General features: G+C 51.4%; 2 protein-coding genes across 2 annotated transcripts; one reads left to right on the top strand and one right to left on the bottom strand.

The window, feature by feature from the left end:
- The first annotated feature begins 206 nt into the window (after positions 1 to 206).
- Tor1a (torsin family 1 member A) lies at positions 207 to 7,090 on the top strand. Its single transcript, XM_059260004.1, has 5 exons — positions 207 to 428; positions 772 to 1,037; positions 3,913 to 4,088; positions 4,185 to 4,312; positions 6,504 to 7,090. The coding sequence occupies exons 1-5, from the start codon at positions 248 to 250 to the stop codon at positions 6,752 to 6,754; spliced, it is 1,002 nt and encodes a 333-aa protein (XP_059115987.1). The 5' UTR covers positions 207 to 247; the 3' UTR covers positions 6,755 to 7,090.
- Positions 7,091 to 9,601: 2,511 nt separating this feature from the next.
- On the bottom strand, positions 9,602 to 15,305 carry Tor1b (torsin family 1 member B). The gene is made up of 5 exons (XM_059259024.1): positions 15,079 to 15,305; positions 14,200 to 14,465; positions 11,362 to 11,537; positions 10,610 to 10,737; positions 9,602 to 10,365 (listed from the first exon to the last, which is right to left on the bottom strand). Exons 1-5 carry the CDS (start codon positions 15,272 to 15,274, stop codon positions 10,124 to 10,126), a joined length of 1,008 nt encoding a protein of 335 aa, XP_059115007.1. The 5' UTR covers positions 15,275 to 15,305; the 3' UTR covers positions 9,602 to 10,123.
- Between the last annotated feature and the right edge of the window lie 7,196 nt (positions 15,306 to 22,501).

Here is a 22,501-nt window from a genome sequence, read left to right as displayed (position 1 = left end):
TTTTTAAAAACTGTTCTAAAACATTGTTATTTGATGAGGGTGGGGGGCATGTAATTACCACCTGATTCCTATCAAGGTTCAGAAGCAGAAAGGGCTTTGCCCTTAACAAAGATGGCAGCTATTAGCGTCGGGGGACGGCCTGCCTGAGACAAAGAGGGCGGCCCGGCAGACAGGAAGCGGAAGTTCGTGTCCGGCGGTGCGCAGGGTACGGTGGGCGCTGGGACGCGCAAGCGGCGCGGGTCCGGGCATGAAGCTGGGCCGGGCCGCCCTGGCCCTGCTGCTGCTGGCGCCGTGCGTGGTTCGTGCGGTGGAGCCCATCAGCCTGGGCCTGGCCCTGGCCGGCGTACTGACTGGCTACATCTCCTACCCGCGCCTCTACTGCCTCTTTGCCGAGTGCTGCGGTCAGAAGCGGAGCCTCAGCCGGGAGGGTAGGCGGGCACCAGGGACGGGCGGCAGGCGGCCGGGGCGCTGCGGCAGGGGGATGCTCCGCGGCCAGGCCAAACTTTGGCCCGAGGCCTGAGAGATGAGTTGCCGGGCGGGGAGCTAGGGTGTCAGCCCTGCGCGGAGTTCACCGGGGTGGCCTCCCCGCGTCTCTTCCGCTTGGCTTTGGGGAACATCCCCAAGCCCAGGCCTTAGGAAGGGCAGAGTTCGCGGCACCAGGGTCCTTCAGCGCTGTCTAGACCGGGCTCTGCGGGCTCTGATAGCCTGGACATGAGGCTGCATTCTGCCTGCTTGCTTCTCTCCTGACCAGAGTGATCTTTCCATTCCCAGCGCTGCAGAAGGATCTGGATAACAAGCTCTTTGGACAGCATCTTGCGAAGAAAGTCATCTTAAACGCCGTGTCTGGTTTCCTAAGCAATCCGAAGCCCAAGAAGCCCCTTACCCTCTCCCTGCATGGGTGGACAGGCACCGGCAAAAACTTCGCCAGCAAGATCATCGCAGAGAATATTTACGAGGGTGGGCTCAACAGTGACTATGTGCACCTGTTTGTGGCCACGCTGCATTTCCCCCACGCCTCTAACATCACCCTGTATAAGGCAAGAGCATTAATTGGCCGCCATCGTGGATGACCTGGATTTGGGGTTTCTCTGTTGTGGGATGAGATGTGGGAATTCCACGTCAGTGAGTGAGCCTCAGTATGGCTCTTTGTATGTCAGTTCCTCTTTAAAAGCTGTGGGCATAGCTGGCTGTGGGCATGTCTGCTATTCTGAGGGCAGAGAGAGGCTGGAGGAACTACTAGAGTTGAGGATAGCCTGTGCAGTGCGGCTCGGGAGCGTGTTTCAAAGGAAAACAGTGAGGGCTCGGGTCGCCCGGGGTAGAGCACTTGCCCACACCCTGGCCCTGCCCGCCGGGCCCCAGCGGGAGTGGTAGTGGATATGTACGTTACAGAGGGTTTGTGATACATAGAGCAATTAGACCACCAAAGTTTTATGGGTGACCTCTAGGCTCGGTAACACATGGCAGTGGACAAGTGGGGACATAATCAAATCCAGTTTCACGGTCTTCAGGTCCCACCCGCATTGTGAAAAGGAAACATGGAGGTCTAAGTTTGCTTTGACTCGGCTGTTGCAACCCGCTTTTGGAGAATTATTCTGGTTAACAGCGCACACCTGAATCAGGTCCTAATGCTCCCTCCCTCCAGCTGTGCAGCGTGGGGACTGTCTGCTAACCTTTCTGAGAGGCACGCTCTTTGATACAGAATGGTGCTTTGCCCTCACTTGTGCGAAGCGCCCCACCACCACCGCTTTCTGTTAAACATCCGGTCACCATAACTGTGTGGCTTTGGGCAGGTTGTTTAATCTCTGTGCCTGTGATCAGCTGGGTGTTTTCTACACAGCTGTATTCTCAGCAGGGTGAGGCAGGAGGATCACATGTTTGAGGCTAGTCTGGGCTACATAGTGAGCCTCTGTTTGAAAACAGAGAAGGAGAGGAGGACAAATGGAGGGAGAAAGAAAAAAAAAAATAAGGGCCCAATAGTATTTCCTCAGTGGCTTAAAATGTTCAGGGACCAGTGCTTAGAACAGTGTCTTATGTAGTGGCCTGCACAGTCTGTTGTTCTGGTAGGAGACTGGGCAAACCTTGTCTGTTGGGTTTGAACAGTTGAGTGAGCTCTGTGTAAATGGTCAATTGCCTCATGGTGTTAGCAGGCCACTTCGGGTCTCTGAAGGTTCCTCTAAGGCAGTGGTTCTCAACCTTCCTAATGCTGCGACCTTTTTCTTTTTTTTGGTTTTTCGAGACAGGGTTTCTCTGTGTAGTCTTGGCTGTCCTGGATCTCACTCTGTAGACCAGGCTGGCCTCAAACTCACAGAGATCCGCCTCGCTCTGCCTCCCAAGTGCTGGGATTAAAGGAGCATGCTACCACTGACCTGGTGCGACCTTTTAATACAGTTCCTCATGTTGTGGTAATCCCCAACCATAAAATTATTTCGTTGCTACTTCCTAACTGTAATTTTGCTACTGTTAGGAATCATAAATATCTGATATGTAGTCTCTGTGAAAGGGTCATTTGACCCCAAAGGGGTTGAGCCCCACAGGTTGAGAACCACTGCTGTTAGGGGAAGGCGGTCCATACCTGCAGATTTGCTGTTTCCATTAGATACAAATGGGACACTGTAACCTTGGCCACAGGAGCCAAGGGAAGAACCCCAAACAGATGTACAATGTAACTGCTAGTGTGTTCTTCAGGAAAATGCATAGCTGATTTCTTCACCTCACTTCAGGAGGGTGGAAATACCTACAGACTGTGGAGAATTTGGCTGTTTTTATGAGGATAATGCTTGAAGAGGTCTGTGTGTCTCATCTTAGTGTGTAACTGGGCTAGCGTGAGAGAGACTCTGATGTCATTTTAAGATTTTGTTTGGAGCCAGCTGCTCACGCGCTCATTATTGTAGCCTGGGCTGGCCCTGAACTCGGCTTTATTGTATTATTAGTTTAGTTTTTAAATTCTGTGTGTCTGTGTACTTGTGAGCATGTGTGTGCATAGGGGCCACAGGTCTATCTCTAGTGCTGTTCCTCAGAATCTGTCCACTTTTTTTGAGACAGGGTCTCTCGTTGAGACCTGGGGCTGCCAGTTAGGCAAGCCCCAAAGATCCTGCATTTGCCACACCTGGCTTCCTCATAAGGGTGCTTGTAAGGCAGGCGCTTTACCCAGTAAGCTTTCCTCCCACCCCTGGCCTGGAACTCTTGCTCTGTCTCAGCTGGGGTCACAGATGCATGTCACCAAGTCCCTCTCCAAATGTGTTCTTCTGGCCAGGCGATGGATTTCTGAGAGCCTCCTCCTACCCTCCCGGAGTGCGGAGTGCTCAAGTTCAGACTCCCTAAGGGAGCCCTGTGCGCGGTTTCCCACCTGGGAGTCAGTGCTTCTCCAGGCTGGACTGCGGAGCGAGGGATGAGATGATAGTAGCTTTCTGTCTCTTACCGAGAGAGAGAGAGATCGTCATCCACAGGACATACGTGACATTGCCGTTGAGGACAGAGCTGATGCCTGGCTGACAGCGGCATCGGTGTGGTCACAGTGTCACAAACCTGGAGCTTTGCCATAGGGCAGGGCTGGATTGAGATCCCAGTTTGCTCCAGCTTAATTATCTTGTCTTAGACAAGCTGCTGAAGTGCTCTGTCCCTCGGTGTCCTCACCTGTGGCCTGGCATGGGTGTGATGCGTGATTGTGAGGGAAAGGTGTATGTGTGTAATGCTCACAGCCTGGTGCTCCAGAAGTGCAGCCATCAGCCTGGTGCTCCAGAAGTGCAGCCATCGACCTTAGCGGGTAACGCTGTCCTGAAGGCCTGGGTGTGGCTCCGGTAGAGGGCTGCTTAGCCCTAGTGAGGCTCTGGGTAGAGCTGCACGAAAACAAAGAAACCTAAGCTGAGAGCATTGCCCCCACTAGAGCTCTGAATCGGGCCCTCTTGTCTCCAGGACCAATTACAGATGTGGATTCGAGGCAACGTGAGCGCCTGTGCTCGGTCCGTCTTCATCTTTGACGAGATGGACAAGATGCACGCAGGCCTCATCGATGCCATCAAGCCTTTCCTAGACTATTACGATGTGGTAGATGAGGTCTCCTATCAGAAGGCCATCTTCATCTTCCTCAGGTGAGCTGTGGCTGGGATGTGGTGGGAGACCCTTGCTCCTGGACCTGGGGGTTTGGGGGGAAGTGCAGCTCCTCCTCCCTGCAATTATTTCTGCAGCAATGCGGGGGCAGAAAGGATCACAGACGTGGCTTTGGATTTCTGGAAGAGTGGGAAGCAGAGGGAAGAAATCCAGCTCCGAGACATGGAGCATGCCCTGGCCGTGTCGGTCTTCAATAACAAGAACAGTGAGTATGGCCGTCCTTCATGAAACCAACCTCCTAGCCCCGCACCGTCAGTTCTGTCAGCCTAGGAACCATACTTCATGCAGTCTTGGTGCTTCCCTGGCCCAGCCGAATCCCTGAGTGAAATCTGCTAACGAGCCACAGGCTATTTTATAAACGCTGAAGTTGGGCTGCACCACTGGTCATTCCTTGTAGAGGAACAGCGGGTAGTTGAACCGGGAGAAGGCCACTTGTGACTGCAGGGAGGTTGGTAACTGGGTAAGTGCCCTGGGACTCTGCAGCCATGCCTGGGCCTTCCCACTCTACTGGACATGCAGACGTTTGACCTGCTTGTTTGATTCAGTCGACCCTGTTCCCTTGTAGAGAAGACAGGTGCCTGTTGTCCCGTCTTTACAGAGGACACCCAGGCTCAGTGCAGGAGCTCGTGCAGCACCACACAGCCTGGGTGACACCTCCATCCTGCACTCAGAGCTTTGACCTCTCAGCTCAGCTGCTTCTCCAGCCACTGTCCTGCAACCTTTGACCTTGAACCTCAGGAGGCAGCCAGCCATGAGGGTGACTCACTGGTCATCTCACCAGGTCTTTGGTTGTTGAGGTGACAAAACAGAGGGCCATAGGTCTCATTGGAAACATGCTCACCAAGAGATCTCTACTGAAGTGAGGTGACCAGCACAGTGTGGTGTTATCCTGTGCCAAGGGGATACTGCCGAGGAAAGACGAACATGGTTAAATGTTAAAGTCTTTGTGCTAAAAAGGATGCCGACACACAACAGGAAGTACAGATTGATTGGCAGCAGTACATCAGAACACTGTGTGCTGAAGGTAGCCAAGACCTCCTGCAGGGCTGTAGATGGAGAAGAGACAGTCAAGACATCTGGCTTGGGTGGCGGGATGCTGACAGCAGGGCTGGGGTGGACAGTGAAGAGCGTCCTAGGAGGAGGAGACATGTGCCTGAGTCATCCTGGTAGGAGAGGAGCTGGAAGGAGACATTTGACTGGGGACCCACATCTGAGATGGCAGTAGATGAGTGGTGTTACTTTCATGTTCAGACGCAAACCCAGGGCCTTACACATGCCAGCTATGTGCCTCCCACTAAGCTAACCCCAGCCCCGCTGGTGTTTAAGGCCATGTCACCATGTCATCTACTGGTTCTGCTTAGCACTTGCTGGGTCAAGTGGTTGGGTCCTCCTCATTCAGGCTGTGCTGGGGGGTTTCCTCCCCAGCCAGGCCAGATGCCCCCAGCCATGATCCCCAGGGCTCCATGTACACCTGGCACAGAGTAGGTCTTCAAGACAGCAGTCACTGGTGGCTGTTCATAGTTTTGGTCTTTGCTGTGGCCACAGGCCCTCACTGAGTACCGTCAGAGTGCAGGGCTCCATTGGGAACTGGGCTCTTGGCACAGCTTGCACGGGAAGCCAGAATGCAAAGATGAATGAGTTAGGCAGGATGTGAAGACATGTCAGAAGCTCCCAGGCATCCAGCAGGAGCTGAGTCAAGTGTTCTCAGTACTGGGAGGCTGAGCCATGCAGAGCTCGGCTTCTGCAGCGAAGCACTTGTCAGAGTCAGACCCTTGAGGTGCACAGCCTTGTCTGCACATTACCACCCGGGGGAGTCTAGGCAGCAGCAGTGGGTTTTCCAGACGGTAGTTTCCTAGATGGAAACTGACTGGTGGAGTCTGTCTCTGGGGGTACCCCTCCCTTCTCTTTGCACCTCTTCCAACCTGTCCCTCAGCTTCTGGCCACCCTGCCTGGATCTCACATGGCACACAGTATGGTGCATGTGGCCCTCTATCCCATCTCCCACCTCTAAGGTACCCTGGAGGGGCCTTTCCAAGCCCACAGCACTAAAGTGTCCCTTTTCAAACTTTTTTTGTTTTCATTTTTGTGTATGTGTGTATGTGCATCCGGTTGTCCAGAGAGGGTGTTGCATCCACTGGACCCAGAGTTACATGTGGTGTAAGGAGCAACAAGCCTCTTTAACTGCTGAGCCCTCTCTCCAGCCCAAAGGTGTCCCTTTATGTCCCCCTGCCCTTGCTGTCAGAGCAGCAGCACAAGGCAGTGTTTGTAGGCTGTCCCCACTCCTGTCTCTCCCTCACTGTTTGGAGACGGGGTGGTATTGGGGGTGGTCTCCAATGGACACTTAGTTATACTTGGACAGATGAAGAGTGAGTGGCACATTTTTGTCTTTTTCTCAGGTGGCTTCTGGCACAGCAGCCTCATTGACCGGAACCTCATTGATTATTTTGTCCCCTTCCTGCCCCTGGAGTATAAGCACCTGAAAATGTGCATCAGAGTTGAGATGCAGTCCCGTGGCTATGAAGTAGATGAGGACATTGTAAGCAAGGTGGCTGAAGAGATGACGTTCTTTCCCAAGGAGGAGAGAGTCTTCTCAGACAAGGGCTGCAAGACTGTGTTCACCAAGCTGGACTACTACCTGGATGACTGAGTCGGCTGTAGACAGCCAGGCCACTCCTCTCCCAGGAGGCGGGCGGCTCAGGACACTTTTCTGCCGAGGTTACCAGGTACTGCCTTGGGGACTGTTTCTGCTCCTCAGAGCCTGCAGGTGGCCATGCTGTAGGGACCACAGACACAACATGGACCCAAAGCTTCCTGGAGCCTCCAGGAGATGAAACCTCCCAGCCTGCCCCTTCCCGGGCTCATGATTTTTTTTTAAATTATGTTTTAATTTCAGGTGTTTCTGTTTTGAGGCAGAACAAGTAAGTTTTACTGCAAATGTGATAACTTTATTTTAAATGGTTTTTAATGTATGAGAAGCCTTTCAGCTGTTGGCTTTGTGTGTCTTTTGAAACTCTCAGGCTGACATCACCAGGGTTTCTACTGCAGAAGCCCAAGCATGGGCATCTGCTGGATAACATCCCGGGAACAAGGGACTGACCCTAGGGGACTGAAGCCAGCCCTGCCAGGGGCCATGCAGTGGTTGGCTAAGACTGGAACACTGTCACAAATGCACCCGTGTGCTCTTCCCTGGACTCAGTAGTATGGGAACAGTTTAGTGGCACTGTGATTGTCAGGTCCACTCCAGATGTCCAGCAGGCAGAGCTCCAGATGGGCTTGTTTTATGCACACACAATGCCTGCCAGTGGGTAGGGCTCCTGTAGGTGTGGCTGCCGTTTAGGTCACTCACGGGGCTGGACTTAGCAAGGAGAAAAGGGCCTGAAGGTTCAACAAGTCAAATACTAGGTCAGTGGCTGGCAGAACCACCCCTCTACCAGCCTGGGCGGGGCTCCCAATGATGGTCCCGAGTCCCCAGGATCATGTCAGGTCTGACCACTCACCCAAGGCTGGAGCCCAAGCACTGAGCCCCAACTGAGGGGCCGAGTCCTCTGTTCGTAGATATGACAGAGTGGGTACTGTGTTAGGCTCCTAGATGTTCCACTAAGAAAGGGAGCAGCAGGGTGACAGTGAAGAGGACTTCCTTTCTAGACTTGTGACAGAGCCATATTATCAGTGCTGCCTGAGAAGCCAGCTTAGTCATGCTGAGATCTGGCCCACGAACAGACTAGAATCAGGTTCTTTACCAGTCCTGGGCCTGAAGAGCCAGCAGCCGGGTCTCCTCTCTCGAGCTAGGATGAAGACAGCTATGGCCAGGTGGATAGATCACCAATAGGGGGAGGTCATGTGGTAGAAAAGCCCGTCTCTGGCAGCCCCCCGGGGCCCGCTGCCTCTGAACTCCAGAGCCTGTCTCAGGAAGATAGAAAACTGAGAAATGTGCCCAACTTTGGCCTCTGTGCGTGCATGCATGGGATTGCCTACCCCTCACATGTGCAAACATACCACACAGAAAAGCCAAGAGCGAACATTGATTTTGTGGTTCGGCCAACCTGTGCATCCAGGTGTGGAAAGGTAAGGCATACATGGGCAGCTCCAGAGCCTTCATTCTGAGCTCTGTGCTACCACACCAATGAGGGAAACTTAGTGAAAGTGACATGTCACAGTGTACCACACTGGCTTTATTAGTCTGCCTTCATGCCTTCCTACAGGCAGGCTGGGGCAGCCAGCCCAGGCCTTTCTAAGTTACAGATCAGTAAGAGCAGTCCAAAGGTGGCCAACACGTGTCCACATATTGCACCATTGTAAACAGAAAAGCTTGTTTCTTCTTGATTAGGCACCCAACCGGTTATAAATGGTAACTTGGCTCCAACCCAAGAATATGGCATGAAACTCCGCCTCACCTTGGCAGGCTTCTGTTTGCTTTCTACTTTGAGACAGGGTCTCTGTATGTAGCTCGGCTGACTTTAAACTCATCTTCCTAAGTGCTAAGATTACAGGTGTGTACACCACTGGCCCACTGTTCACTTGTGTAGCCTAGGCTGGCCTCAAAGTTGACAGGTACTGGGATTGAAGGTGTGCACCACCACACCCATTTTTAAAAGACTAAATGTGAGTCTCTAGAAGGCATTTCCATGTTATAAAAATAGCCATTCTTCCACATTCCATAGAAATACGGCACAGTGTTCTCATGTCTGCAACTGCAGTGCAGCTGAGGGACAGAGAGGTTCACGAGGCCAGAATCGCAGGCTTACTTCCTACAGTCAGAGCAGCCCAGCCCAGGACCGCCACACGGCATCACCCTGAGATTACACCCAGGATCCACCATAAATTGAGGACTGGGGGGTCTAAAACTGTGCCCATATAGTTCTCTACACATAGACATTGACAATAAAACCTTTTTTTTTTTCCTTTAAGAGTTTCATGTAGCTGAGGCTAGCCTCAAACTCACAACTGGCAGAGGAACCCTGATCTTCCTGCTAGGATCATGCACATTGTGCCCCCACACCCAGCAATAATACAACCTGAGACTAGGAATACTTATTCTATGTCCTTCCTAGGTTTTTGTTGTTTTTTGAAACAGCATTTCTCTGTGTAGCCCTGGCTGTCCTGGAACTCACTTTGTAGACCAGGCTGGCCTTGAACTCAGAGATCCCTCTCGTCTGCCTGGCCTCCCAAGTGCTGGATTACAGGCGTGCGCCGCCACCACCACCACTGGGTGCTTCCTAGGTTTTAAAATACATGGCATCTTATACTTTTATTACCTAAGGTTTAGAAATAAAAGACATGTTTTTTTTTTAAAAGGCATCTCTGGTGTGTGGCAGGTCCACTCCTTCAACCCGGCGGTCTGGCCTAGAGCTTGCTCTTCCTCTGCATGTGACTGGTGCCCTAGGACTGACGTGACCTTCAGAGCAAGTGTAACAGGCCAACTCCAAAGACCTCCAACACTGACAACCCATTCTGACATGACCGGGGATGAGGCTAGGGTGAATCTAACAGTCCGAGGCAGGCTGCAGCCCCTACACAGTGGGACACAGTCCACAGCCAGGGCTGTGAGCAGCAGCTAAGGTCCAGCCTCCAAGGCTGTGTGCCAGTGTGTGACGGGCCTCAGAGGGAGTCCTCACTGCTCACAATGACAGTTCAGCCGAGGTCAGGCCCACATGCTCCCCTCAGACTGACCAGCTTTTGATGCACCAGATTTCAACTGACAGTGCCAGTCAGGGCAAAACCAAAAAACCTCGGGTGCTTCCCCAAGGCTGCAGCACCCTGCTGTAGCCTATTGGTGGCGTCTGAGGCATGGGTACCATTGGCCTCCTGTGTTCAGATGTTTCGAGGCACTTGATTCACAGTAACAGTGTAAGGGTTCTAAACATTCGGCTGCTGCCGTGCAGCATCGGCAGCATCCCCAGAGTCCACAGGTGCAAATGTGCAAAGCCCCAAGGGGTCTTCAAAGTACTTGGGCAAGGCAAGGCCGTGGAGGTGGTGGGAGGCTCCCCTGAATCTCCCACCCCATGGGGTGAAGAGCTCAGTGGAAATCCAGCCGTGACTGCACAGTCTTGCAGCCCTTGTCCGAGTAGATCTTCTCGTCCTTGGGGAAAAAGGTCATTTCATCTGCCACCCTAGTGACGATGTCTTCATCGACGGCAGCCCCTCGTGCCCGCATCTCTGCCCGCACACACATCTTCACGTGTCTGTACTCCAAGGGCAGGAAGGGGATAAAGTAGTCGATGAGGTTTTTGTCTATCAGCCCACTGTGCCACAGACCACCTGCAGAACAAGACAGAGGGTCCTGTCACTGCCACCTGGCCACACCGTATCTGATCCCAGTCCATCCTTCACGTCTTTACCCTTTCAGAGACCGTCAAGTGACATACGCCCTCTAACACTCCGAGGAAACTCCCTATGGCAGCAAAGCCACAGGCAGGAGTGACGCCGGCTTCCGGAGCGCCGCTGAGAAGCGGCAGCTCGATGCCGGCAGAGCCCGGGTGCCCCAGCTCCGTAACGGACTCACTGTGTTTGTTGTTGAAGACACCCACAGACAGCACGGGCTCCAGGTCCTTCAGCTGGATCTCTTCCCTCTTCCTTCCTGCCCGCCAGAAGTCCAGCGTCGTCTTAGTTATCAGGTCTCCGCCTGCATTACTGAGTTGGCCAGAGACGCAACACTTCAGTTATCCCATCTCTTTGCCAAATACATTCACCCAAGGCTCAGTTCCTTTTCAAATGCTAGAACTGACCCCGGGGTCACGGGCATGCTGAGTAGGTGTCACAACAGCATCATACGACACCCCACTTCCAGGTGTGGGCCACTTCTAATGCTCCAAAGCCTTTTTGGTTTTTTGAGAAAGGATTTTTCTATGTAGCCCTGGCTGCCCTGGAACTCACTCTGTAGACCAGGTCGGCCTCGAACTTAACAGAGATCCGCCTGCCTCTGCCTCCTGAGTACTGGGATTAAAGGTGTGCACCACCGGGCTAGCGCTCCAAAGCTTTAATCCAGGACGTTTGGAACATGCTACCAGACAAGAACAAAACTGCCTGCAAGGAATGTAAATGCTGTGTTTAGATTTTAAACACGGGCTGGCAGGAGCACCACGTGCCTCACTGAGGGATCACTGGCTCATCCTCAAGCCAGTTTCTATGCCAGACTGACTGGGAAGTGAGAATGGCACATGAGCCATGGCTTTGCCAAGCCGGCAGCTCTGTCCTGGATGGCCAGGGGAACCTCGTTCTAGCACTTGTAGTCCCTGAGAAGCCTCCTTGGCTGACCTGAGGAAGATGAAGATGGCTTTGCGGTAGGAAATCCCATCCACCTGCTCATAGTAGTCTAGGAAGGGCTTGATTGCATCAATGATGCCGGGATGCAACTTATCCATCTCGTCAAAGATGAAGACGGAGCTGCCACACGCGCTCACATTGCCTCGGATCCACTTCTGGAGCTGGTCCTAGACCAACCGTAAAGAGAGGCACAGCTCAGAGGATGTTCCAGAGGATGAGGGGGGAGAGCCCCCTGGGCTTTGAGGAGCCATCACCTGCATACTTGCCCCACACAACAGAGCTAGACACTTTCCAGAGGTCACCACAAGCAGAAAGGCACTAGCCATCTAAGCCTGGCCACCTGAGCTCAATCCCTGGGACCCACATGGTGGAAGGAGAGAACCGACTTCCGAAAGCCATGTGCTGACCTCCACATACGTTCCCACACTGTGCCAATGCATGCGTCTGTAACAGCCCTCCGCCACAAAATGGGAAGTAGACAATCAGGCAGAAGCTGGTTGGTCAGCTCACCCACAGCAGCCTCAGAGAAGGAAGGAAAGAAGCCTGGAGGTGCTTCTGCCAGGCTATTCATCACAGCAACAGGAAGACACCAAGACACCAGGCACACAGAAATGACAACCAGATTCAGACCTTCACCATGCAGGGGACCGAGGCTTTGGATTGATGCGGTGAGTACAGGTGCTGACCTGGCTGGCGGGAAAAGCACTGAGCTACATCTCTAGCTTTCTTCAAACACCCAAGCAACAGCCTCTCATTCCCTAAACAGGGGGGGCCACAACCATGAACTACCCCTTGCAAATACTGTATTTTGAGAGCTATAATCCAATTTGGAAAACATGAACATTACCTTGTGGTAGGCACTGTAGCCTGGTAGAGATAGCATTTCCTCAGCATGAGCAAAACACAATGGTTTCTATCCCCAGCACCTTAAAATAAAACCATCTCTTCCCTTTGGCACTCCGCCCTGCCTCATGTGAAGACAACAAATATTCACTTTCACTTCCTTCCTCGCTTGGGTTTCGCTTTGCTGTCCCAGTCCTTGAAGGACTAGCACCCTAAGTAAGACAATTATTTAAGTCGGAATCAGCCAAGGAAATGTGCAGAGATCTCACAAAGTCTGGAGGTTTGGTTCTTTGAGACATGAGGGGTGGGAGGAGGCAATGGGAATCAAAACTGGTAAGAGGAAATCTTCTCTGCACCCTGCAAAACACGGGGCAAAGCCCAGGCTGCAGCACTGATGGAGAGCTTTAGATGAGGCCATGCCCAAGTCAACTAAGGCTGCCCCACCTAACACCCTAGGCCCTGCTGGGCAGGCTAATCACTTTATGGGTGCCGGGGACATACGCTAGAGACAGATGGGAGGTGACGAGTACAGGCTGTAAGAATAAGTCACCTTGCCTCTCTTGCCCATCTTTTCTCGTTCCTGCCCCCTTCTCCCTCCCCAAATTCCAGGGATTGAACCTATGGTCTCACACACAATAGTTGGCTCCATCATTTTTTTTTCATTTTTTTCTTTTTTTTTTAAAATATATATTTTTTAAGATTTATTTATTATGTATACAGCATTCTGCCTGCATGTGTCCCTGCAGGCCAGAAGAGGGCACCAGATCTCACTACAGGTGGTTGTGAGCCACCATGTGGTTGCTGGGAATTGAACTCAGGATCTCTGGAAGAACAGTCAGAGCTCTTAACCACTGAGCCATCTCTCCAGCCCCTCCTTTTTTTTTTTTTTTCAAGACAGGGTTTATCTATGTTTAACCCTGGCTGTCCTGGAACTCACTCTGTAGACCAGGCCTCAAACTCAGAAATCCACCTGCCTCTGCCTTCCAAGTTCTGGGATTAAAGGCGTGCACCACCACGCCCAGCTGCTGGCTCCTTCTTTCAACGTTCATAGCATCCCTACCTCACTGGATTGTGGGAGTCTGTTGGAGTCCAGCTCTGACCTGTTGAGGAGTTCCTGGGGGGAGGAGAGGAATGAGGAAATGATAGAAAGACAGGAGACACAGGAGAGCTTCGGGAGAGCCCTGGGTCAATACCCAGCTGCCCAGTCGTTTACTCAAAAGGGCTTTTTTGTAAAACACCAAGGGGAGAGGCAGAAGACTTCCCCTTGCTAGATCAAAGCACACCGTACAGTCAAGTGTAGACCCTTCCAAACACTGGGTAAACACACCTGTGGCCAAGTCATCCATTTATGCAGCCCTGCTGGGTAAAGCAAGCTCAGAGTCTCTGACCCAGAGTAAAGCCTTAATAGGGAGCCTCTGTGGGCCCCCACACTGGATTATTTTGGAAGAGCAATTTTAAAAAAAGAGAGAAGGCTGGATATGGTGAGGCACACCTATAATCCCAACACTTAGAAGGTGAAGGTAGGAGAATCAGAAGTTCAAAACCAGCCTCAGCTATATAGTGAATTTGATACCAACCTGGGCTACATGAGACTATCTAAGACCCCCCCCACACACACACATATACACACAAACACGTACCATAAGATGGGCAAAGTGGTGGATGCCTGTTAATCTCAGTCCTCAGAAAGCTGGGGCAGTAGGGTCCCTAACATCAAGGCCAGCCTGAACTACATAATGAGACCTTAACTCAAAAAGTATAAATAGCTACAGGCTAGGCATGGAGGCTCACACCTTTAATCCCAGCACCAGGGAGGAAGGGAGGGGCAGGTGGATCTCTGAGTTCTGAGGCCTGCCAGAGCTAGAGTGAAACTGTAAACAAATAACAGAAAGGAAGAAGCGTAGGGGAGAGGCCAGATGGAACCATTGCAAGGCAGAGTGAAGCAGAGGCCAGAGCTGCTGAGCGGGTAGCAATAGGTTTCCTTGCCTGGTACAGTTTTGTCTTCTGCTCATGAGGGAAGTGCAGAGTAGAGACGAAGAGGTGGACAAAGTTGCTCTTCAGGCCTTTGGGGTAAAGGTTCTCAGCCACAATCTGGCTGACAAAATTCTTGCCCGTGCCAGCCCAGCCGTGTAAGGACAGAGTCAGTGGTTTCTTGGGATTTTTATTGTTCCTGAAGCCGGTCAGTGCCTTGAGAATCACTTCGGTGGCAAGATGCTGTCCAAACAGCTTCTCCTCCAGGTCCAGCTTGAGGGCTGCGGAGGCCAGCCCGGAACACAAAGAAAAATAACGTTAAAAAAAAAAAAGCACCTGTTGCCGGGCGGTGGTGGCGCACGCCTTTAATCCCAGCACTCGGGAGGCAGAGCCAGGCGGATCTCTGTGAGTTCGAGGCCAGCCTGGTCTACAAAGCGAGTTCTAGGAAAGGCGCAAAGCTACACAGAGAAACCCTGTCTCGAAAAACCAAAAAAAAAAAAAAAAAAAAAAGCACGTGAAACTGGCCAGAGAGAGGCACAGCTTAGCGACTGATCCAGCAGCAGGGTCTCTGCCAGCCTTCAGAACCCCAACCTTAAGGATCTAGAGTCAGACCCTTAAGTGGCAGTGTCTAAGGAAGCTACTCGGATTCCTTCACCCCGGGAAAAGCCACCTCACCGCTGAGCTCCAAGCTAGCTTTCCCGCCACCCCTGCTGGCTCGGAAAAAATGCAAGAGCCAAAGGCGGGCTTTCTGCATGGAGGTGCGCGCCTGAGGGGGCGCACAGCCGGCCGCTGCGTTCGGTCCTCCGGGCGGTCATCGCAAGGCCTGCGAAGGTGTGGCGAGATCGGGCCGAGTGGGTCTCCCGCCCGCCCCGCCCGCGACCCGCAGGCACGTACCCGAGGCGTTGAGGGGCCGGTCCTCACGGCAGCACTCGGTGAAGCGGCAGTACAAGTCGGAGTAGGACAGGTAGCCGGTGAGCGACACGGCCCCGATGGCGATGCCCACGCTCACGGGCTCGAACGCCATCGCTACGTGGGCGGCCAGCAGCGCCCACAGCACCGCCGAGCCCCCGAACGCCCCGTCCCTCCCCATGGCGCGCCACCGAGAGGAGTGCGCCGCGCTGGGATTCAGTCCCAGCTGTGCAGCAGACCTACTTCCGGTACGGAGCGTCACTTCCGCCCGCCGTACTGGAAAGGGGCGGGAGTCTTGAGACGCCATCCTTGTGAGTGGCAGGAAACCCTATAAGGACCTTCGAAGGCATTTCATGCCTGTCTTTTTTGTTTTTGTTTTTGTTTTTTTCGAGACAGGGTCTCTCTGTGTAGTTTTGGATCTCGCTCTGTAGACCAGCTGGCCTTGAACTCAGACATCCGTCTGCCTCTGCCTCTACTGGGATTAAAGGCGAGAGCCACCCAGCTTCACACTTGTCTTTAACAGGTCTTATTTGTTTGTTTGCTTTCTATTTCTCTTTTTCTAAATTAAAATATGCATATATATGCATATTTTATATATATATATTTCCAGGGGTTCTGACACCCTCTTCTGGCCTCTGTGAGCATTGCACACACGACACACAAATGTACATGCAGGCAAAACACTCATATACATAAAATAATTGAAAAACCATACACACATAAAAAAATAAAAATCGAAAAAAAACAAATGGGTTTGGAGAGACGGCTCAGTGGCTAAGAGTACTTATGCTCTTGCAGGGAAGCAAGTTTGTGTTCCCAGCATCCCACCCCACCCCCCACCCCCACCTCTGTCGGCTTATTAACTAACTGCCTGTTTCTCCAGGCATCCTCTTCTGTCCTTCGTGGGCACCTCCATGTATAGGGTGCATATATATAAACTCAGGCACAAACATACACATAAACTAATACATAAATGAATAAATAAAACCAAACAATAATAACAATAATAATAGTACATGAGTGTGTGTGTGTGTGTGTGTGTGTGTGTGTGTGTGTGTGTGCTTTGTATGAGGCCAGAGGAGAATGTCAGATTTCTTGCTTTACCTCATCTTCCTTTGTGATAGGAAGCTCAGTGAACCTTGAACCTGGAGCTAGGGCTGTGGTCAGGACTCCCCAGCCACCTTTCTGTCTGGTGGGGGTGGGTGTTACAGACCAGCATTGGCCATCCCACCTAGCATTTATCATGGATGCTGGGTGTAGTCAGATTTTTTTGTCAGGACCCATGGTCCCCAATAATGACACAATGACTTATTGTTAATTATGAAAGCTCAGCTAATAGCTTAGGCTTGTTTCTAACTTATCTCTTACAACTTAAATTCACCCATATTTTTAATCTACGTTTTTGTTTTTGTTTTTTTTTTTAATGTGGCTCAGTTACCTTTACTCTGTATTGCCCATGCAGCTTCCTCCTCGTCTCTTGGCCATCTCCCTCTTCCCAGGATCCCCTCTTCCCAGAATCCTGCCTAGCTCCTGGCCAGTCTGGTTTTTATTAGAACAATCAGAGCAACACAACTTCACAGTGTACAAAAAGACTATTCCACAACAGCTGGGTCTCCAACTCAGGTCGCCATGCCTACACAACAGGGCTTCTTACCCAACAGAGCCATCTCGACAGACCGACTTTTTCTTTCTTTTCTTTTTCTTCTTCAGCAACCACTCTGCTACTAAACTACACCCAAAATTCACAGGGCCTTTGTTTGTTTGAGACAGAGTTTCACTGTGTAGCCGTGGCTGTCTTGGAGCTCACTCTGTAGCCTAGACTGGCCTCAAGCTCAGAGATCTGCCTGCATCTGCCTCCCAAGTGCTGAGACTAAAGGCATGAGCCACCAATGACCAGCTCATAGAACCTTTTTAAAGAGCCCCTCAGAATCCCAAATTTGGGATTTGTCATCCTGTCTCATTTCCCCTGGACTGTGATGAGCACTGCTCAGATCTGCCCACCCCTGGCCTTCCTGAACAGCTGCAGAGTACTCTTGGTGCTAGTCCCAGGGCTAAGCATCAGGGGCATAGAACACTTAGAGACACATGCTGGGTTTGACAAGGAAATGCAGACATCCATTCATGCTGCATGTCACCTGGCAGGCCCCAGGCTGCCTTCTGGGAAGACAGGAGTACAGCAGACCAAATTGGTCCTGCTTTTCAGGACTTACAGGCTATGGAGGAGGCAGGAAGAGGACAAGGAACAATATTGAGCCATCAAAGTTCAGGGACCCTGCAGTAGGGAAAGCCTTTGCCTAAGCTGGAGATTAAAGGTATTATCCAAACAAAAACTCAAGGAGTTGGCCAACCAAAAACCAAGCAGTGGCGTGGTCTATTTAGAGAGCAGAGTTTGTAGACGGCCAGTTTGAAGGGCTGAGACTGTTGTTCATTGTGAGAGTGTTAGGAGGTGAGGATGGAGGGCAGTGCAGAGACTAGAAGGTAGAGGGTTTACAGACACTGAAAGAAGTTAGCTGGTGTTCTGGAGGAGAGTTGGGAGCCAACTCAGAGATCATTCACCAGGGAGAGAAACTATCACAGCAGTCCACATATACTTAGCCCAGGCTTTGCCAAACTTGGCTGAGTTCTTTGGACAGTCAATCTGCAACAAATATCTCATGAACTCTGACTGTGTGTCAGATCCAGCACCATATACAGTACCAGGCTTACATCAGAAGACAGGACAGGTGTGGTTCCTGACCTCACTACAGAGCCACTGATCATGACTGTTCTTATTTCTGGGGGTTCCCAGAAAAAGCTAAGGCTCCCAGGGCTCCTGAAGGCTGGTCTCAGTGACCTATCCCAGTAGACTAATTAAAGAGATGATTAATAGTGAAAAGCAGATAAAGAGCTTTCATCAACATTAGGAAGAGGAGCAGATAAGGGAGGCCAGTGACCGACCCCAAGTCCATCTTCTGGACACTGACATGAGCTTTAGGTTTAGATAGAGGAGGAACTGGGACAAGGGACAAGAGGCACTCATAGGTAAGCACTTCTGGTCAAAGGGTGGTCTGGTTGATCATTATCTCAGTCTAGTTCTGGATGATGGCTCATAGGAGTCCATACTCTTTAGAGACAAGTCAGTTTCCAGGAGCTTGCTCCAGTCATCCCTTCAGAGACAACCACCCTCACAGGATGGTGTGTTGGCTCACCCATGCTTGCCGTTGGTGTAGTTTCCTTGTCATATGGATGTTGATTGATCGGTCCTGTTCCAGGAATCCAAGCTGACTGGGTCAGGACGGTGGCTGGAACCCACTTTGGCAGTCTGAAGTACAATACTGTAAAAGCTGACAGTTAAGTCAGGTGTGTGGCGCACGCCTTCAGTCTCAGCACTCAGGAGGCAGAGGCAGGAGGATCACTGAGTTCGAGGCCAGCCTGGTCTATACAGTGAGTTCCAGGGCTACACAGAGAAGTCCTATCTAAAAAAACAAAACAAAAGAAAAGACAACAACAAAAAACCCAAAAGACAAACAACAAAAAGCTGACAGTAGCTACCTGTAATCTCAACAACTGGGAGGCAGAGGCGAAAAGATTAGAGTAAAAGGCCATCCTTGGCTACACAGTGAATTTGAGGCTAGTCTGGGTTACATAAGACCCTGTCTCAACACACACACACACACACACACACACACACACACACACACACACACACATACACGAAGGAAAAAAGGAAAGAAGGAAGAAAGGAAGGAAGGAAGGAAGGGAGGGAGGGAGACAAGAAGAGAAGAGACGCTGGGCGGTGGTGACTCATTCCTTTAGCCCCAGCACTCGGAGGCAGAGGCAGGCAGTATCTGTGAGTTCAAGGCCAGCCAGGTGTACAGAGCAAGTTCCATGACAGCCAGGGCTGTTATACAGAGAAAACCTGTCTTGAAAGACCAATAAATAAATAATTTTTTTTAAAAAAGAGACGCAATGAGACGCAATTGCAGGGCTTCACAATGCTTTAGTCACCTTGAGGGATTGCCTCCAAGCAAGGAGACAGTGCCTGTCACATTCTGATCACTTCGGACCTATATTGAGCTAGCAGGGGTCAAGTCCATAGAAGGGAGGGACTGGTTCTGTAGCTGAAATAATTCCTTCAGGGAGCAGCTGGTGGCGTGACCTAAAAACACAAGCAGTGGCAGGCAGAGAAAGGGACTTGAGAATCCGACCTGGAGCCAGGGTGTGATGCCTGGGGACAGGAACACCATGGAGACAGATGGAGAACAGATGATTGGGAAGGGACAGCATGGCCTTCAATTGTTCAGACCCTATGGTCTTGTCTGTTTGGTGGTTCTGAATAGCTAGGGTAGCCAAGACCTGAGAGCCACGGATTCAGCATCAGTTGAGGATTCTTGCTGCTCAGTGCTTCCAAGATGGTGCTGTTGTGGGATATTTGGACACTATTGTATTAGGACAGGCCCATAGGGTCAAAGATATTGGCTCAAACCAGTTACCAAGGTATGTACATAATGTACTTCCTTATGAACCAACCTGGAGTCTGCCTGAGGGCCTAGCAGCAGATGCTGTCAGAGTTTCTGAGCGTGCCCAGCCAATGAGGGATGACCACAAAATGCCACCAGTTTGGGACACAGCTTAGGTGCTGGGAGGAGGGTCTCTAAGGCCTCCCACGTTATTAAACAAATGAGTCTGCTGTTTGCCTTCACCTGACTCCCGGTGTCTGTTTCACTAATGCCGTGCCTTCTCACCCCCTCCCCCAAGGGAGCCCTTAGGATCCAAGCAATATCTGATACCTGAACATGGGGTTTCTGTTACTTTCTCTTCCTGGTGTAGGTTCTGATCATCTCCCTCCCTTCCCTCGAGGCACTGGGGAGTGCCCCCAAGATGGTGTGTTTCAGTAAGAAGGCCCCTCAGTGTAGTGTTCTTCAGTCCCTTCAGCAGGTAAGCATTGGGACCCCCATTTCTTTCCTTCTTTTGTGTTGTCTGTCATGTTTGTCTGTCTGTCCCATTAGGAAGGCACAGTTTTTTCTATTTTGGTTCACCCGGCACCTCCACATAAGGACTGACCCCCCAGGAGGTGGAACCAAGGCTCTGCTCCTGAACACCAACCCTTGTCTGGAGACACCCTGGGAGCATGCGTCCATGGCCTAAAACACCATGGAAGTCCACCACTAAGCACAAGACATAAGGGTCCAATACAAACTGTCACCCCTGTTGACTGTCATCTTCTGTTGTTTGCTTGCTGTTTCCCTCTAAAAGATGGGTCATCTTTTCATCACCCCACCACTTCCATCCATCTCTATGGTAACCAATGATGAGGAGACAGTTTGGGCGAAATCTGTCAAGGGGAATGCAGCTGTCATTAGGTCATACGCTGCTCCCCTCTCTGCTCCACCACCACCGAGGGTGGCTACGCCTCCACCACAGCATTCTTGGGGTGATCTACCCCAGAACCCGGCTGCATCAGGAGGTGGCTCCTCTCCCAGGGTGCCAGGCATCTTCCAACCCTCACAGCCTGCGCCCGTCAGTCCATAGGCCTACAGAAGCCTTGCCAGTCAATGTGGGCCCAAATGCCGATGTCCAGGCCTGGATTCCCACCCCATAGCTGAACTCTCCCTCATCCTGAAGGCAGTCAATGAGTCAGGCCCAGATTCCCCCTACTTTCAGCAGGTCCAAGTAGTTACAAACTTATTTCGATTGGTACCATTTGCTTAGAGCTGTGTTGGAGCCTGCAGTCTATGATGATCAGGCAGAATCCCAAGCCCGGATGAACATCCTGGTGACCTATGATATGCTCATAGGGCTTGGGGAATATGTCCCTCCTGTGCACCAGACACAGTTGGCTTATTTTGAACAGGCCTTGGACCTGGCCCTCAAGGCCCTCAGAGCCAGTACTCCCCGGGACCCCTTGGCGTACTTTCACAATCTTATCCAACAGCCCGGGGAGCTCTTCCCTGACTTCCTGGCCCATGTCAATGAGGCCGTAGAGCAGAGAGTGGATGTGGGCCCCACTAGAGATATGCTGATTAAACAGCTGACTTGGGAGGGACTCAGTGTCCAACCTGTAATGTGGTTGCAGCTGTGCAGAATGAGGACATACACAAATGGGTGCAGGCCACCAGAGATCTCGACCCCGGCACCGGTCCCATCGCCGCTCTTACCGCCTCCCTGGACGCTCTCCTCACTGACAAGCAGCGTGCTGATGACACCCCCAATGGCCTCCAGGCAGACAGAACTTGCTGGGGATGTGGCAAACCAGGCCATTTGTGGTGTGACTGATCCTGGGCAAAACCTAGGACCCAATGCCCCAGATGTAATAAGGGATGTCATTGGGCAAAGGATTGCAGGTCACAGCCTGCTGAAACACCAACCCCTTTAAACTCCAGGCAGGGCGCTCCTCAGTCAATCCAAAAATCTATTGGACAGTGTTCATTTTTCCACACTCCCCAATGCTGACCATCTATCTTGGAGGACATGCTGTCAAAGGCTTGGTTGACATGGGTGTGGACACCACCATTTTAACCGAGACTGAGGCTCTTCACTTCTCTCTTTGGAAATTTAAACCCGGCCCTCCCTCATCAGTGATACAGGAGGCCAACAAGATTCTAAGATGACCACCCATCCAGTCCATTGGAAGGATCTTGATGGCAATTGGGGAGCCATTCACCCTATCATTTCCACTGTACCTAGGAACCTGTGGAGCAGAGATATTTTGGAGGATATGGGTATTGTCCTAACTACAGATGACAGAGCCTATTTTGATGACATCGGGGTCCATGAAAAGGCAGGTCTTGGTGTCCGAAACCCTGCATGAGATCCGCATCCCCTGCTGAGCAGTGGTGCTGCACACCTTTAATCCCAGCATTTGGGAGGCAGAGGCAGGTGAATCTCTGTGAGTTGAGTTCAAGGCCAGCCTGGAGTTCCAGGACAGCCACGATTGTTACACAGAGAAACCCTATCTCAAAAATTCAAAAAAAATTAAAAAAAAGATTCACACCCCCACTTGTAAGGGCCACTGTCCCCATGAGATCCACCATGATTGAGCCCCCATCCCCATTCCATCGACATGGCTCTCAAGAAGTATGGGTGGAACAGTGGCCTATAATTGAACCCAAGCTGTCAATCCTAAAGGAATTAGTTGCAGAACAGCTAAAGATAGGGCACATAGACCCATCCACAAGTAAATATAATACCCCCATATTTGTTATCCCTAAGAGATCAGATGCTACTGCCTCCTGCATGATCTTCATGTAGTTAATGATCTAATGGAAAAAATGGGGTCTACACTGCCAGGCCTCCTCCACCCTAGCATGTTTCCTCCTTATTATACATTAGTTTTAGATATTCAGTATTGCTTTTTTCAAATTCCCCTGGCACCACAGGATTGAGATCATCTTGCCTTTACTGTGTGGGAACCTAATATGCAAAAACC

This window comes from Peromyscus eremicus, chromosome 4 (genome assembly GCF_949786415.1).
Source record: "Peromyscus eremicus chromosome 4, PerEre_H2_v1, whole genome shotgun sequence".
NCBI lineage: Eukaryota > Metazoa > Chordata > Mammalia > Rodentia > Cricetidae > Peromyscus > Peromyscus eremicus.
This window is presented reverse-complemented; position numbering and strand designations above follow the sequence as displayed.

Coding starts and splice junctions, on each gene's coding strand:
- Tor1b (XM_059259024.1), bottom strand. CDS start 15,274: ATGGGGAGGGACGGGGCGTTCGGGGGCTCGGCGGTGCTGTGGGCGCTG. Junction 14,466..15,078: donor CCGGCCCCTCAACGCCTCGG/GTACGTGCCTGC, acceptor TGGCCTCCGCAG/CCCTCAAGCTGGACCTGGAG. Junction 10,738..11,361: donor GCCATCTTCATCTTCCTCAG/GTCAGCCAAGGA, acceptor TGGCCAACTCAG/TAATGCAGGCGGAGACCTGA.
- Tor1a (XM_059260004.1), top strand. CDS start 248: ATGAAGCTGGGCCGGGCCGCCCTGGCCCTGCTGCTGCTGGCGCCGTGC. Junction 1,038..3,912: donor CTAACATCACCCTGTATAAG/GCAAGAGCATTA, acceptor TCTTGTCTCCAG/GACCAATTACAGATGTGGAT. Junction 4,089..4,184: donor GCCATCTTCATCTTCCTCAG/GTGAGCTGTGGC, acceptor TTATTTCTGCAG/CAATGCGGGGGCAGAAAGGA.